The sequence below is a fragment of the Diprion similis genome, chromosome 2 (assembly GCF_021155765.1).
Source record: "Diprion similis isolate iyDipSimi1 chromosome 2, iyDipSimi1.1, whole genome shotgun sequence".
NCBI lineage: Eukaryota > Metazoa > Arthropoda > Insecta > Hymenoptera > Diprionidae > Diprion > Diprion similis.
Window position 1 is genome coordinate 4,227,838 of NC_060106.1, and position 14,904 is coordinate 4,242,741.

At 43.3% G+C, this 14,904-nt stretch overlaps 2 protein-coding genes across 2 annotated transcripts; both read left to right on the plus strand.

Moving 5' to 3' along the window:
* The first annotated feature begins 405 nt into the window (after nucleotides 1-405).
* On the plus strand, nucleotides 406-4,396 carry LOC124415910. The gene is made up of 2 exons (XM_046896632.1): nucleotides 406-554; nucleotides 2,713-4,396. The coding sequence occupies exons 1-2, from the start codon at nucleotides 540-542 to the stop codon at nucleotides 4,204-4,206; spliced, it is 1,509 nt and encodes a 502-aa protein (XP_046752588.1). The 5' UTR covers nucleotides 406-539; the 3' UTR covers nucleotides 4,207-4,396.
* A 5,571-nt stretch (nucleotides 4,397-9,967) lies between these two features.
* Nucleotides 9,968-13,255, plus strand: LOC124416095. The gene is made up of 3 exons (XM_046896960.1): nucleotides 9,968-10,120; nucleotides 11,515-11,707; nucleotides 12,403-13,255. The coding sequence occupies exons 1-3, from the start codon at nucleotides 10,112-10,114 to the stop codon at nucleotides 13,095-13,097; spliced, it is 897 nt and encodes a 298-aa protein (XP_046752916.1). The 5' UTR covers nucleotides 9,968-10,111; the 3' UTR covers nucleotides 13,098-13,255.
* Nucleotides 13,256-14,904: the final 1,649 nt, after the last annotated feature.

Here is a 14,904-nt window from a genome sequence, read left to right on the forward strand (position 1 = left end):
TTTGCCATCAAAAAATTCATATAAGACCACTTGCAGGCAGTTATTAAAAGGAAGGTTGACGTCCTTTTAGGCCCTATAAAAACATCGCACCCCGAGTCGCTAGGCGCGAGTTCTTCGATCAGTCACCTCGAAACGCGGAGACAAAAGTGTGGGCATGCAGTAGCTTGACGATATCCTGTTGCGTCAAATTCGAGATTTAGATGCTCAGAGCCCGGAGCAAGGTCGTCGGTGGCGAACAACTCGCAAAGGAACGCCCAAGCACCGATCTGCAACCCACGAGGTATCGGGTCCGAGATCGTTAACTGGCTCGACCACGCCTGGGACAATGATTTGGTGAGTGGATTCTCGGTGCAGCCGACCTTCGCCAGCCAGACTGTCCTCAGGTTCCTGGTTCGCCCAGCGACTCACCAACACAACTGCCGAGGTGCGATCCGAGTGTGGGACTATAAAAGTCAAAACCAGATCGGAAGCAAAGTGTATTGCTCCAACAGTCCTTAGACTACGAGGAGGTTGGCAAAGTAGTATTACATTATTCCAAGATGCAGACTGCACTGGTGAGTATATATTCAAATTCTCATTCGTGTTATCTCTGTGGGGACAAAGTTCGACCTACGCAGTGCATTTTAGAATGAGGCTTGAGTGCGTTCGATTAGGCAGGATAAAGATAGAAATGTCTCGGTGAATGCGGAGGTGAAATCATTCGACAATTTATCGTCAACAAAGAAATTTGTTGCAATGGTGGTTGGATTCAGGCGATCGAAATATTGGGTCTTTCTGTGTGAAATTATCTTCTTTAATCCGTGATCTTGACTTTGAACGAAAATTAATCGTAAAGTCTCGAATTCACAAAAATCTGGTAACAGTTGTAAAGTTGTAATAATTTCTTGCATTTCCTCATTTCTTAATATACTAAAAAATTTTGGAACTGACCATCGCACCCAAGATTTCTTAACTTATCCTTCCTAAATTACTCGTTTGTTTAACAAGGAACAAGAAATTACTAAAATTCCGAAATCCTGTTTCATATGCACCAGCTACTGTACAAGTTCTAGACGTGCAAAGTTCATCGGTCTAACTTTTCTGTACGGTTTAAGGAAGTGTTTAATGTCGAAATCATGGACTCTAAAAGTAAATTTCATCAGAACCTTCAATGCTCTCAAGACATTTGATTAAAAATGCAACGATTAAAACACTTTTTTAACTGAAAGGTAATTCATTTCTGAAAATCCCTTATCAGTTTCACACCGTACGATCGAATTCATCGTGCTACAATTTTGGTGGAATAAAACTGACACCACTCGAGTTCACTTCGCCCTCCCACGCATTATGTATGAACCCATAACGGGGGACTAGAGAAGGTAGTATAGCATAGGAAAGGCAGGGTCTTGACCGCTACAACTCCCATGGATCTTATATTGGGCCGTAAAGTCGACGCGGGGGATCTGAATCTCATGCATAAATAAACTCTCAGGAGTTGGTCCGGGTGGCTTAAGGTGGCGCGACGTGGGAGGGTGGAAAATTGCCGGTGAACAACTACCTTGGCTTAGGCAGCTCCGGGTTGGTGATAATTCGACAAATAGTTCGGCGAAGTGAGCCTGCAACTGCGATGCGGGAATCCGAGTAAAAGTACGGTTGAAAATTTCCTCTCATTTTTTACCACCTCGTATATATTCATACGGTACATGTGCAAATCCACGCGTGCAGATACCGCGGTAAGTTACGGTCAGACATGATCGCGTCCACACGGAACTACGCTTCTCACTGCAGTATATCAGATGGTGAACCTTACACGGATTCCTTCTCACCTCGAGATCATTTTTCTAAACGGTCATGGTTCGCGCGCGTAATTGAATAATAAAAATACTACATGTATACATTTTCCCGCTAAGCCTTGGGTCGGTATTCAAACACACGAACTAGCATATAACAGAGAGGTTGAACGGAGGGCAACCTGGATCGAGATTCTCAGAGCAATTGAATTTTTATTACACGACTGGTATATCTCTTGATGGATCCTCAGTGCCGAGCAAGTATATTGTACTGGTATATCATACTTGTATATAACCGCAGGGAACGATGTTTATATCCAAGCTTCGGAGAAGAAGAAAAATTAGCAAACGGTGGGAAATAAACAGACGTGAGTTTAGCTTCGAATGTTCGTTGGGATCTATTATTATTATTATATTAAAGAATATCTGCACGCATACCTGCATATTATTACAGGAAATTCCACATCATCCAGTAAGCTTATTTCGTTGAAAATTGATGCGCCGACTTTTCTCGGATTTTTGAACAAAATTAAGGTCCAGAGTCATGCTTTTGGCACAGCACGCTTGACGTTCATTGAATTGAACAGTTCGAATGAACGTGAAAGCAAATCGCATCACGGAGTTTCAAAACTTATCGGAGTGGGAATTTTCAAATCTTAAGTACTCAAGTGAAAGCTTCAAAAGTTTCGCATCCCGGATCTAATTCTTCAATATAAAATTTTCGATCAAATCCGGTTCCTCTAAATCACCGAATAATCTCACCGTTTCGAATAGCGATTCAAAAGAAAAATATCATGTTAACCGACAACAATAGACCGATTGACGAAAACTCTATCAATATTGTCTAAAAATACAATAAAAAAAACCGCGCGAATATTACAAAAGTTTATAAAAGTGACTTTATCGATCCATTTTTCAAAATCTCCTTTATCTCCTTCCGCAGATTATTCTATCATCGGCATTGGCCGTGAGCACAGGGAGCATAATATCGCTGGTCCCGATTTCGTACGTGGCGAGTCCGCTGCCGACGTACAATCATGTACAGAATACTCTGACTGGTGAATACGCCTACAACTATGCCGGGGGTCCGTCGGCCAAGGAAGAAATCAAGACGCTCGACGGAGTGACGCGAGGTGCGTACAATTACATCGACGCCTTCGGCATAGTCCAGTCGGCCCAATACGTCGCAGACAAGGACGGCTTCCGCATCGCGGCGACAAACGTGCCGACCGACGCCCAAGTCGGTGTAAATGTCCCGCTGGAAACGGCCGAGGTTCAAGCCGCAAAAGCTGCCCATTTCGCCGAGCACGCGAAGGCCGTGGCGGCTTTGGGCCGCAAGAAGCGCAGCCTGAGCCACGCCGCGACGGCCGTTTCTAGCCAGTACCATCACCAAGAGCACGAGTCCCTCAAGCTTGAGGCCCCACTCTACAAGCAGTACCTCCCCGCCGCCCCACTCCAGACTTATGCAAGCTATGAGATACCGGTCGCCGTTTCGGCCGTCCCGACCGCCGTCTCCCACCAGTCGAGAAGCCAGACCCACAATAACGCCAGGATCGAGCTTTCGGAGCCTCTCGTCTACGCCCAATTCGCAAGCTCCGTTGCCGCCGTTCCCGAGCAGGTTATCGGCTACCACGAGGCCGTCGCACCGGTCGCCGTTTCGGTCGTCCCGACCGCCGTCTCCCACCAGTCGAGAAGCCAGATCCACAATAACGCCAAGATCGAGCTTTCAACGCCCGTTGCCTATGCTCAATTTGCAGGCCCCGTTGCTGCCGTTCCCGAGCAGGTGATCAGCTACCATGAGGCTGTCGCACCGGTCGCCGTTTCGGTCGTCCCGACCGCCGTCTCCCACCAGTCGAGAAGCCAGATCCACAATAACGCCAAGATCGAGCTTTCAGCGCCCGTTGCCTACGCTCAATTTGCAGGCCCCGTTGCCGCCGTTCCCGAGCAGGTGATCAGCTACCATGAGGCAGTCGCACCGGTCGCCGTGGCCGCCGTGCCGACCGCGGTTTCCAGCCAGAGCCGATTCCAGGTCCACAACAGCCAGACGGTCGAGGTCCAGAACCCGCCACACGTCGAGCCTGTTGTTTCCGTCGCTCCGATCGCTCCGGAGGTCGATTCGGTCGTCGTTGAGGCCAAGACCGCCGCTGCTGCCGCGATTCCGGTCGCCACGGTCGCCTCCGTACCGACCGCCGTCTCTAGCCAGAGTAGAACGCAAGTCCATTCTGGCCAGCGCGTCGAGATTGAGGCTCCGCAAGTCTATGCCGCTCAGCTCATCGACTCCTATGGTAACCCAGCGGTCGCCGTTTCCTCCGAGACACTCTACGCGCCGTCTCACCTTGTCGCTCAGCTGCCCCGAGACACTCCGGAGGTCGCTGCCGCCAAAGTAGCTCATGCCAAGGCCTACGCGGCTGAACTTGAGAAGCACCAAGGGTGGTAGGGAGCCACGATTTGCGGAAAAACGTTATGCATATATATACGACATTAGCGACTGATTTAGGCGCGGATTCTCGGCAGGGGCTGGTCGTCGGTGAATAAATAATGACTCGTGATAATGCAGTATGCGAATTTTTTATGTGGGAAACTGTAACGGCGGGGTGATCTGGGGTTTATCGGAAATTTTTTTCCACTAATATCATTACATTATGTTATAAATTAATCAGGATTGATTCTAAATCGAGTTCAAGCGTTCACCTTTTCTTTTCTCAAAAATTATTCAGAACGTGTTTTGGAAATTATGTATTTAAAATTTGCTACGCCATTGATACCGGACGCCCTGGTACAGTCTAATTGTAAATTCTGTCTGTAACAATGAGAGAGAAAATTTTGTGCATCGTAATTATTCATCTTTGTCGCTATGCGATAGTAAGAACTCATGATTTGTTCACAACTACCTTTTTACACGAATTTGTCATTCGTCGCTTCAATTCGAATTGACGATGGAATTTCTGTTTTTCTACTCAATTCGCACGCAACATTATCGTATTACACCGCACAATCGTCTCTTACGGAGTTTCATCGCAGTATGGATCACTAAATTATTTGTATTATAAATCACGACGGTCGAAATCGAAATATAAAAAACGATAAAAAAAAAAAATTGAAAAATAAAAATAAAACCAAGTATCAATCAATCAAATGCTGAATTTCTTTTTTGCCTCCCTTTCAGCACGATTAACGCTGAGTAAATCTGTCAATTTTCTTATTGGAGCGATTATATCATCAGCGCTAATGACTCTCTGATTGAAGTGTTCTTATAGTCGTCGCTCACAGCTCTCAAACTTCTGGTAAGGCTTGTATCATTAATCTGCTAAGCGCTTCCTAACACCAAATTGATTGATTGAATTTTACAGCTTCATCAAATTCATTAGCGATCCTATTTTACTTCAATTTTTTTTTACCACGCCGTGTTTGTCGAGCTAAAAATAAGGCGAAAATTCAAAATAATATCTAACTCTATTCTTCATATTCATTAATTAAATAGTAATCTTGGCTTGAACTTGAGGAAAGTGTGTAGGAATTCTCGGTGTCGAAGGTCAACGGAAATTAGTAAAAAGTTTTGACATTTCGGCCATAAGGGGGGGGGCCTCCTTAGTAAACTAACAATTTATTAACCAAGATTAGCAAATAGAATTTAGCAAACTAACAAATAAGTGAACAATGAAAAAATGTAAAAGAAAATTATAAGGACTTACGTTAAATTACAAAAGCCTCATGTGCGAGGTGAAACTGTCCATTGCCAGGAAAAATTTGTTCTTAAAATACAAGAATAATAGCGCCAGCATCCAAAATATATTTGTTAATTCGCTAAATTCTTTTTGTTAATCGTGGTTAATAAATTCTTAGTTTTCTGACGAGTGCTCCCCTTAGGGCCGAAACGTGACAACTTTTGACTCTATTCTTCTTCATCGTCTTCTTCTTCTTGCCTGATTGATTAGACACAAAGCAAAGGAGACTGAGCTAATTGGCTTGCATTCATCTTTATCGTCCCATACTATCACTCGGCAGTAAATTTCCCATCATGAGAAAAGCGACGGGGTGCTTTTGCGGGTCCGGATGTTATCAGATGGCTGAAGAGCGCATGCAGCATGTTGGCTTCTGCAGCGGTTATCTTGCTCATGGGAAGCCGATAATGGTTAAAACCGCAGGCGAGACTATTCTTTGCTGAAATGACCGGTAGCCAGGAACGAGGAAGCCGGGAGTCGTAACAAGCGAATCTCAGGCCACCTTCGAGATCGGAGATCAGAGATCCGAGCAGAGGCAATGAACCTCGGCTAAGTTTAGCCCCGGCCTTCTATATCGCTGCCCTTATCTAGCCGCATCCGAACGCAGCTGATTCGGTGTATTGAAAAGATTAAACGATATTATTAGATACCGATGAGTGTGAGGAATTTAAAAAAATTGCGAACCACTGGTTACTTCACCGTTTCGCAAAGACTCTGAGGAACGAAAAAATACAGCTCACATTTCAAATTCACACGCATAACAATTCGACATGAATAGCCTATAGCTATGCCTCGTCGCGTGTCTGATTCCGCGTTGTTCGAAGCGTGAAAAATTTAACGAGTGACGAGTTTTTGCCTCGTTGACTTCCGAGATTAATACACCTAAGCCCTAGCCATAACCCGTTCTCAGCTACACGTGCACTCGGAATCCTGTTTGATCCTCGTTAGTCCCAGTTAGACCACGCAATTCCCTCTTCGCAAAACCCCGGGAAATCCTTGCCTGATCGCCGTTAGCATTGCCAGAGGCATAACTCGTTGCCATTTTGCGTGGGCGGTTGTAGGCAAAAGGAATAAGTGTTACTCGAGGCGTACTCAGAATCGGAGGGACCATGCGTTTGATGAAGTACCGGAGGTTTAACGCTTCCGCGGATCCTTCGAAGAAACTGATTGCAAATTAGCAGTCCATCGTTGGAAATGGTTGGTTTAATATCCTGTATCGAATCACGGATTAGAGGGAACGTTCTATACTTATGATAATTATGTTCTTCGTTGATATTATATCACATCTACATATGTAGGGTGCATATCTGTCGACGATATGCTTTGTTGATTGATTTATAAAAGTTGTAATTGATCAGTCGTGAACTGCGCACGGTAAGGTCATGGCACCGACGCTGGTACTTCGACCTGTTTCGGATATATTCGAAAATGTAAGAATGTATTGAAAAAAGTTTTACGTGACTCCAGAAACTTGGCTGATCTCGTGATCGGATTCGCACCGCAATTCTCGTGTCTCAAGATCGTTAGTTAAAATGCAGCTGGGTGCATCGCGTGGTTGCAGATGAGAATTTGTACGTACTGGTTCCAGTTTCTCTCTTTCTCTCACTCTCCCTCCCTGAATTGGTAATCGACGATGGTCAAAACGCTCTTGAGAGTCCGATGCCCTCTGGTATCTGGTACATGGTATCGTAAATGCAATAGACAGACGCCTTCTCTGCCTCGCGGACAACGGTTTCTGGTCACTCCCATTGACGTCGTCCGTTGGGCTCGTTGTCTCGGTAGATCAGTAAGAAAAATACACCTCCTTACAAGGATACATCAGACTCACGAAATCGAATCTGAAGGTACATTGATCGACGATGCGAAGGTATTTCCTTCGCCTGAAAAAAACTTTCTCCATACTTTTTGGACGAATTGAATTAGGTGCTTGCCGGTTCGACGAATCGCTCCGAATAAATTTATCGACAGGTTTTCGCTCCGCGGTCTGCAAATAATATTTATCTTCAGGTGCATTGATGTAATATTAGCTGAGAGGAACGATAACAGGAGTTCAATAAATTTTGAAATTCTGACGAATTCAACCAGGTGAGTGATTTTTTTTTTTCACCGCGCCGATTAATTTGCATCCATGAATCATTGGTAAGAGTGTTCAAGTCGGTGTTCAATATCGTTCATTGAACTCGCCCGATCAAGGAAGAAAAAAAAGAAAATGGTCATTAGCCCTGGCACACGGCTGACCATTCCAAGTACCGAGTTTCTGGCGAGCAAAAGATGTACTCTGGCAGAGTTTTTGCCTTTGATAAAAATCGGTGCAACAATAACGCCGGCGGTTGTGTAATTTCGATGAGTTATTTACGAGGAACGGATTCCGCTACAGTCGGATGAGTTACGCTGTAAGTGCTGTGCTTTCAAGTTAGTTTCTGTTGGTACAACGCGACTGCCCACGTGTATCTAGGTATAGGCATATATCTTGGAGGACGAGGTGCGTCACGCAGCCAAGATTACGCGTATAACAGACCGCAAAGTAAGGTAATTTGTTACGCGATCTAAAACAGCGATTTTTTATTTTCCCTGCAAGTAGTATTTACCCGCAGAGTGGTTTTTCGGAGCGTTTGTTAGGAATGAAAATAAACTGTAAATAAAAACCTGTAGAAAGGGAAAAAAGTGCAGCGTCAGTCAGCTCTGGAGCGACGGAGAATGAGCCTTATTTTCTTTGTCCCCGTGTTTCTGATGCGCAATATATACATGCCTATACAGAGTGAAAGACAGGGAAGAGGATGAACCGAAATAAAGATGGCGGTGTTTTTTGGAACTCGGGGCTTCGTGAATCTCACTCTTACTCCTCCTCAAGACCGTTCTTTGCATCATTATTCCAAGCCACAGAGGCGTGACATTTGTCGGATGATGAAGACCTGAGAAGGTCTGCTACCGACGACGTAGCACAGTGCAGGGCAAAAACGGTGAATAAGAAAGATGGAAGTCCGAGAGTATACCAAAAGTGATATTACATATATACATAAAATATATATATACATATATATGTGTATAGAGAAGTTGTAACGGTGCATCGACTGCAATTATGAGCACCCATTGATACGCGGCCACCGTTGCTTGTGCAATCGATTGTAGGAAGGCCATTCTCCTAAGTATAATCTAATGACGTTATTAGAGCCTTCTTGTCAACACCGCTCCTTGTGCTGCTTCATCCACCGTGTAATTACGGGCACATTCGGTGCTCAGTTCGGAGATGAAAAATACAGGCGTGTATTCCGCTCCACAGTATTGCTCCAGGATTCGGTTCTTCGAGACAGATTTTGCGGCTTCGTTCCGTGAATCGGAGGAATTAATGGTGTTGCTTATCGAGTTTTTACCGCGTATGAACCGTGGTTAGCCAATGAGTTATCGCTGTTCTATCACGTGAGGAAATTCCTCTAACAGAAATTAAGTAGTTTGAAAATAGATTTAATTCCTTGCGCTTTGGCTCCTTTACGACTTATAAAAAATCCTCTTCACCCGAGCAACCATGCAAGGCCTCATCTTGAATGCTTTCTTTTTCTCCATTTGTTGGCTCATAGCAGACTGTGTAGATTCTAGGTCTTGCTGAGGTGGGAACCGGTGGAATCTACCTTATACGTAAGGACGGTGCCAATGCTGAAGCCAACGCAAAGCGCCCACCGCAGTCTGCATGGTTTTCCTTTCTTCCGCATTCGCCCATCCGTTGAATAATTTTCGTGCATCAGTTCAGGATTTTTCACTATTAATAACGGCTCGTTAGGAAAATGCAGGACTTTGGTTCAAGTACAGAATTAAAAATTTTATCTCAAACTGCGTGTAGGACTTTTAAAGATTTGATATCTTTCTCTTGGCAAATTGTGAAAAAAATGGCTACTGTCTGTGCATTGACAAGAGTCCAAGTCGTCTGCATTAGCTTGCGCAATCTCGAGACAAAATCAAGGCGCGAAGAAGGTGAATCACACATCTCGGATGATGTTTCTTAATAGAATATTTGCATCGGCATGCGAAATACCGTTTCCCCGCAGGCCTTATTGTTCTCCTCTGCTTCACGTTACAGAGCCAAGGCTGGAACGCATCGCGAAGTTTAAACCACGCTGTTGCTTCGCTAATTTAGACGTGAATGGGGGCAATTAATTCTAATAATAAGTAAACTTTGCTTCAATCTAAAGTAAAAATTAAACAATTACAAATAATAAAGCAGTCTATAACGGCGGAGGGTAAAGTACGAGATCGTTTTCAAAATTCAAAAAATCGTCGTCGAACGCTGTTGCGGCGTGGCGTTGAAATCGCCACGAGACTAATAAACATTGATTTATCGAGCGAAGAATCGATCTCGGGGTGATTTGTGGTCGTGGTACCGAGGCTGAGGGCCTCATAGGGCCCCGGCGTTGCTAGTGGGAGGCGGATGAGGGCCGGGAGAAGAGCGTCAAGGAGAGGGAGAAGAAGGGATCCTATATAAGAAGATGCACTTGCATCTGGACACGCATCTTCTTTGCCTGGATCCTGGTTCAAGTTTACGACGCGTAATATACTGCGCAGATTTTCATTCGGCTAGAGTGCATACCGAGTATTATAATACGTGGAGATTCTGCTACGCATAGCGCCATGATAGCTGTGAGTAATAAACGCTACGCAACCTATTCGTCCGTAAATAGGGGACCAATCATCCTCTTTACTCTGATTGTTCGAATTATTTATAAGCATCATCGTTCTAAAAATAGCTGCTCTCGATTAAATATAATCGACAAATAGAGGAGCGCATCAAATTCCGGCTCCTTCGTCTCGCAGGTCTGTTATGATTATAATTTGTTTGTTTTTTTTTCTTTTTTTTAATCATCAGAATGAAAATTTGTCAATTCTGTTCCATTCGTGTGTTCTAATGCATCGATAGATCAATGAAGAGACGCGTTCACACGTGATCTCAAGTTCACGAGGTTGACGCATTACGTGAGTTTCTTCACCGGTTTACAGTTTCACTTCATCGTTACTCATACTACAACACTTAAGTGCGCGGTTATCTATCCCGGCGGGTCAAACTTAGCGTAAACTTATGTAATCCCATAAGCCGAGTAGAATTGTCAATACGGAGTCAATTAGATTATTTTAACGATCTGTCAATTTATAATTCATATTCACACATGAATTACTCAATGTTTTTTGCCGCTTCGACCAATTACACGATTCGCTAAAACGTTTTCAATTTAATATTTGATTATCTCCTGACTCATACATCGACAAAAAAAGAAGTCTTGATGTTTGTAACTATATAATTGATTTTAATGTAGGATATAGTGATAACCAAATTCACAGCGTTTGGAAAACAAGCTTAATCATGCAATAAGTCAGGCGCACAAACCAGTAAAATATCATTGAAATAAAAATATTACCAAATCAATTAAATTAACTCGAAAATCGTTTGAGTTCAATTTTACAGCTGATAAAAAAGAGAATTAAAAACCGATAAGTCGGTTAAGAAAGTTCAGTAATTATAAAAAAATATACAAGAATCATGTGATTTTTGTATTTCTCGCATCCCAAAATCTTATGTTTTGCCAATTTTCATACGACAGGGTTAATTTGTTTTCTGGATACATTGTTTCAAAAAAACCGTCTGTAATTTTCAATGATATAATTAAAGTATTTCATAATAAATCAGAAAAGTCAATTAAACTGTGAACTTCTACATGAAAATTCTCCATTATTTGCTGAGAAGATAGAGCGAAAATTCATTTCAAACGATGATTTCACATAGAATCGATTTACGAACAAAATGCGTTCTCGGGATCACGAGAATTAAATGGCATTCGAAAAATAGTGCAATAATGTATAGTAGCTGCTCTAAAGTGATGAATCATCAAGGTTCTTCTCTACTGCTCAAGAATTAGACGAACTCGAGTTCAGTGGTCCTGGAACTAGTTTTGTTCAATTTGTACTTGGGTGGTGGCGCGATGCGATCAAACTCCTTTTCAAAAGCCTAAAAAATAACCGACAATTATTTCCAACACCAGGTTACTATCCTGCTCGTCCTGATCAGCTGCTGCGCTGGCACCCCGCTGACAGCAGTTTGGCTGAGTCCAATAGCGCCGGTGGGATCCCTGGGACAATATGAGACTCGTGACGATTTGGGCGGCTATCATTACGCTTACGCGGGGCCTCATCATTCCAAGGTGGAAACTCGTCTGGGCGGAACGACTCAAGGAGGTAAGATCTAATTCAAGATGCAGCGCGCAGCCTCCGTCTTCCTCGCACAGCACATATCCATATAAATTGAACGGGGGCCGCCTACTTCCGCAAACCTCAAAACACTCGATACTTTGTATGTTCGAATGGATTCGCCCCCGTTATAAAGTCATGGTTTAGAGTTTTGTTAATACCGTCGGGTCACTTTGGCAGGGTGCAGAGGGTGAACATGTAGAAATATCAGAAATTACAAAGTTCACGATATTAAAGTTTCAGAGACGCGGGAAACTGTTTCGTAGAATTTTTAAGTGTAGAAAGTTAACATTAATAAAGGTCTAATTTTGAGGTAGAGTAGAACTCTGAATTCTAGTTCTTATTGTCGCTTTAAAATAGAAAAAGATTTTGAAAGTCAAGTAAACTCGAATGAATTTTAGCTGATTTTGTGAAAATCCTCACCTTGTCCCACCGTCAGTAACATTGCTAAAGTTCGAAAATTTATTCACAAGTGAAAGAAGCCCTGATCCATTAAAATTGAATGTTCCATTATCTGTTAAGAAGAGGATCTTTCACTGATATTCCAACCAATCATCGACGTCAATTTCAATTATCGACCATTGATTTCGCTGCATTTATTCACGAAAAGACACAACCTTGACTTTGAAGGCGGTACCATTATCCACCATAAGCACATCTAATACTCAGTTTATCCAATTTAGGCTACTCCTACATCGACGCGAACGGGATCCTACAGACTGTCGCCTACACAGCGAATGCTCAAAACGGGTTCCGAGTGCAGGCCAGCAACCTTCCGCAACAGGCAAAAGAGGAACTGAGGCCAGTAGAGGACACGCCGGAAGTGGCAGCGGCGAAGCAGTCGCACCTTGAGGAGTTGCGGAAGGCCGATCAGCAGGGTAGCAGCGTCTCTCCCCCGGCATTCCTGGACTATTTGAATCCGGCGGGACAAGATCTGGACAACAAGTTAGACGCGGAGAGATCAGATCTGGACAAAAACGGTTTCATACTTTCGAAAACACAAGCAGACCAAATTTCCAAAGGCATACCAACGCTCGGTGAAAAACCGGAAGTCATTCCCTTGAACCAGCCGCTGCAGCAGGACACTCATCGCGTCCAGAGCTTCGCCCCGTTACCCCACATCCCGCACTACGTTTTCCCAGTCGTCCCCTACAGGCTGATGCACAGCTCGCTACGTCACACCCAGGACTCGCTCGGTCAGTACGACTACACGTATGCTGGCGACACCAGCGCCAAAACCGAGTCCAGGTCCTTGGACGGGACAACCCGAGGTGCCTACAGCTACATCGATGCGAACGGACTCCTTCAGCAGGTCCATTACATCGCGGATCACAACGGGTTCAGAGTCGCCGCCACGAATTTACCGGAGGCTAAATGATTCGCGGTTGGATTCAACTTTGCTCGCAGAGTAATACGTTATATTGAAAAAATTATTCCCTTTCGCGTCTGATCACTTTGTACTATTTGAACTCGTTTTCGCAATGGGGTCGTCTTTGGAAACCATTTCTTATCGTGCCATTGAATCTCTGTGATTCCCGAACGACCATCGGATTGAACTTACGTAGATTCATCGATGGTGCTTCGTGTCTTGTATGAGGTCAGGAGGTGCAAGTGTAAGCCGCCCTTAAAATTTGTTGGTATATTTGGAAAATGTGAAACCTGATTAGCAAAAAATCCGCTACACTTCATCAACGTGTATTTGTATTTCCGTGGAAATTCAACATCGATTAATACGTTATTTTAATTCACGCTGATGGTATCGCGAGTCATAAGAATCTTTAGTCCTTGGTACGACCTCATTGCAAGCTATGTCATCACGTATATTTCACGGGAACTTTAAACCAGTGACCTTTAGCCGTTTTCTTCCGAGTTTTTTTTTTAATAAATGACTGATCCGGCTAGTGGGAATTAGCGACTTGCTGGAAACGGGTTTAAATTATTGAACATTGCTTTTACGGAGGGTTCGCTGTAAAGCAGCCTCGTTGAGTGGGTGCCTTTTATACGTACATGGAGGTAGTATGTATATAAAAATTATTCGACTATTTTCGTTGGGGGGAATACGTAGGTAATGTAGTCGATCGTTAAGCCCGTAAATGATTTATCCCTTGTTTATCTCCACAAAGCTCGTCTCTTGTTTTCCCCACAATTATAAAATTGCTCCAATGATCACCACCTTCTTTTCCTTAACTGTAATTCGGGTATTTAACTGAAAGCTTGCGGCCCGGCCGGATCTGTGGTCTTGCCACAAGCTCTTGGCACAAGGTGTTGGGACTTGATGTATGGAATACTTTTTGAACATGTCCCACCGTCTCGGAATCCGAGGGACATCTTTGACTTGTATTCCTTGAAAAATGTGTTTAGAATAAATTATTATTTCCTACAACAGCAGATTTACAGACATTTCTCATTACATATGTACAATGTAACTCAAGTTGTTTTTTTTTTGTCCGACATAATTTGAGAAAACTTTATTTTCCAAACTATAACGGGCACACGTTAAGTTAAATCGTGTAATTGTTTGATTTTCGTTTTAGTTTTTACATCATTTCTTCTTTTGGAAGGTCGGTTATGCCGCTGCGTAAGTAATCGTAAAAATTTAAGAGAAATGTTATCTACGCCTATAAACGCGTACTTCCTGCTACAGGGGTCGAGTGACTTTATTGGTACTCAGAGAAATATTTTCATTTAGCTATTTTAACTCTTATTACTCAATCTATTATATTTTATCATTTTCCCTGTATATGGGGTGAATACATAAATACACACCCTGCATACATCAAGCAACTATACATACATACGTAATATTACAAAATTTTCGGAGTAATATAATTCTCCGACGGTAGTTTAATTTATGCTGATCGTTTGGCGAGTATTTGCAAAACACATCTGTTTCTCATCGTAAACTTTTATTTTTCTTAGCAAAGTGTTCAAATACGAAAGAAATTCAGTTAGTCGGCGTTGTCAGTCAACTAAACCATGAGCGTGGAGAATGAATTTTCTCCAGACCCACGAATATATTCTACCCATTCATACGTACGCGGATAATTGACTCACTTGCGGATAATTTTCGTTATGGGATGTCGTTATGCATCATTTAACTGCTATACATACAGAGTTTGGTAATCCCGAGAGACCACCTGTTAAATGAATCAGTCGACCTCCATTCTCTCACTCACTCGCTTAAT

Excerpts from the sequence above, each read along its gene's own strand:
- LOC124416095 (XM_046896960.1), top strand. Across the intron at positions 11,708-12,402 it reads GGGCGGAACGACTCAAGGAG|GCTACTCCTACATCGACGCG; the intron begins GTAAGATCTAAT and ends TATCCAATTTAG.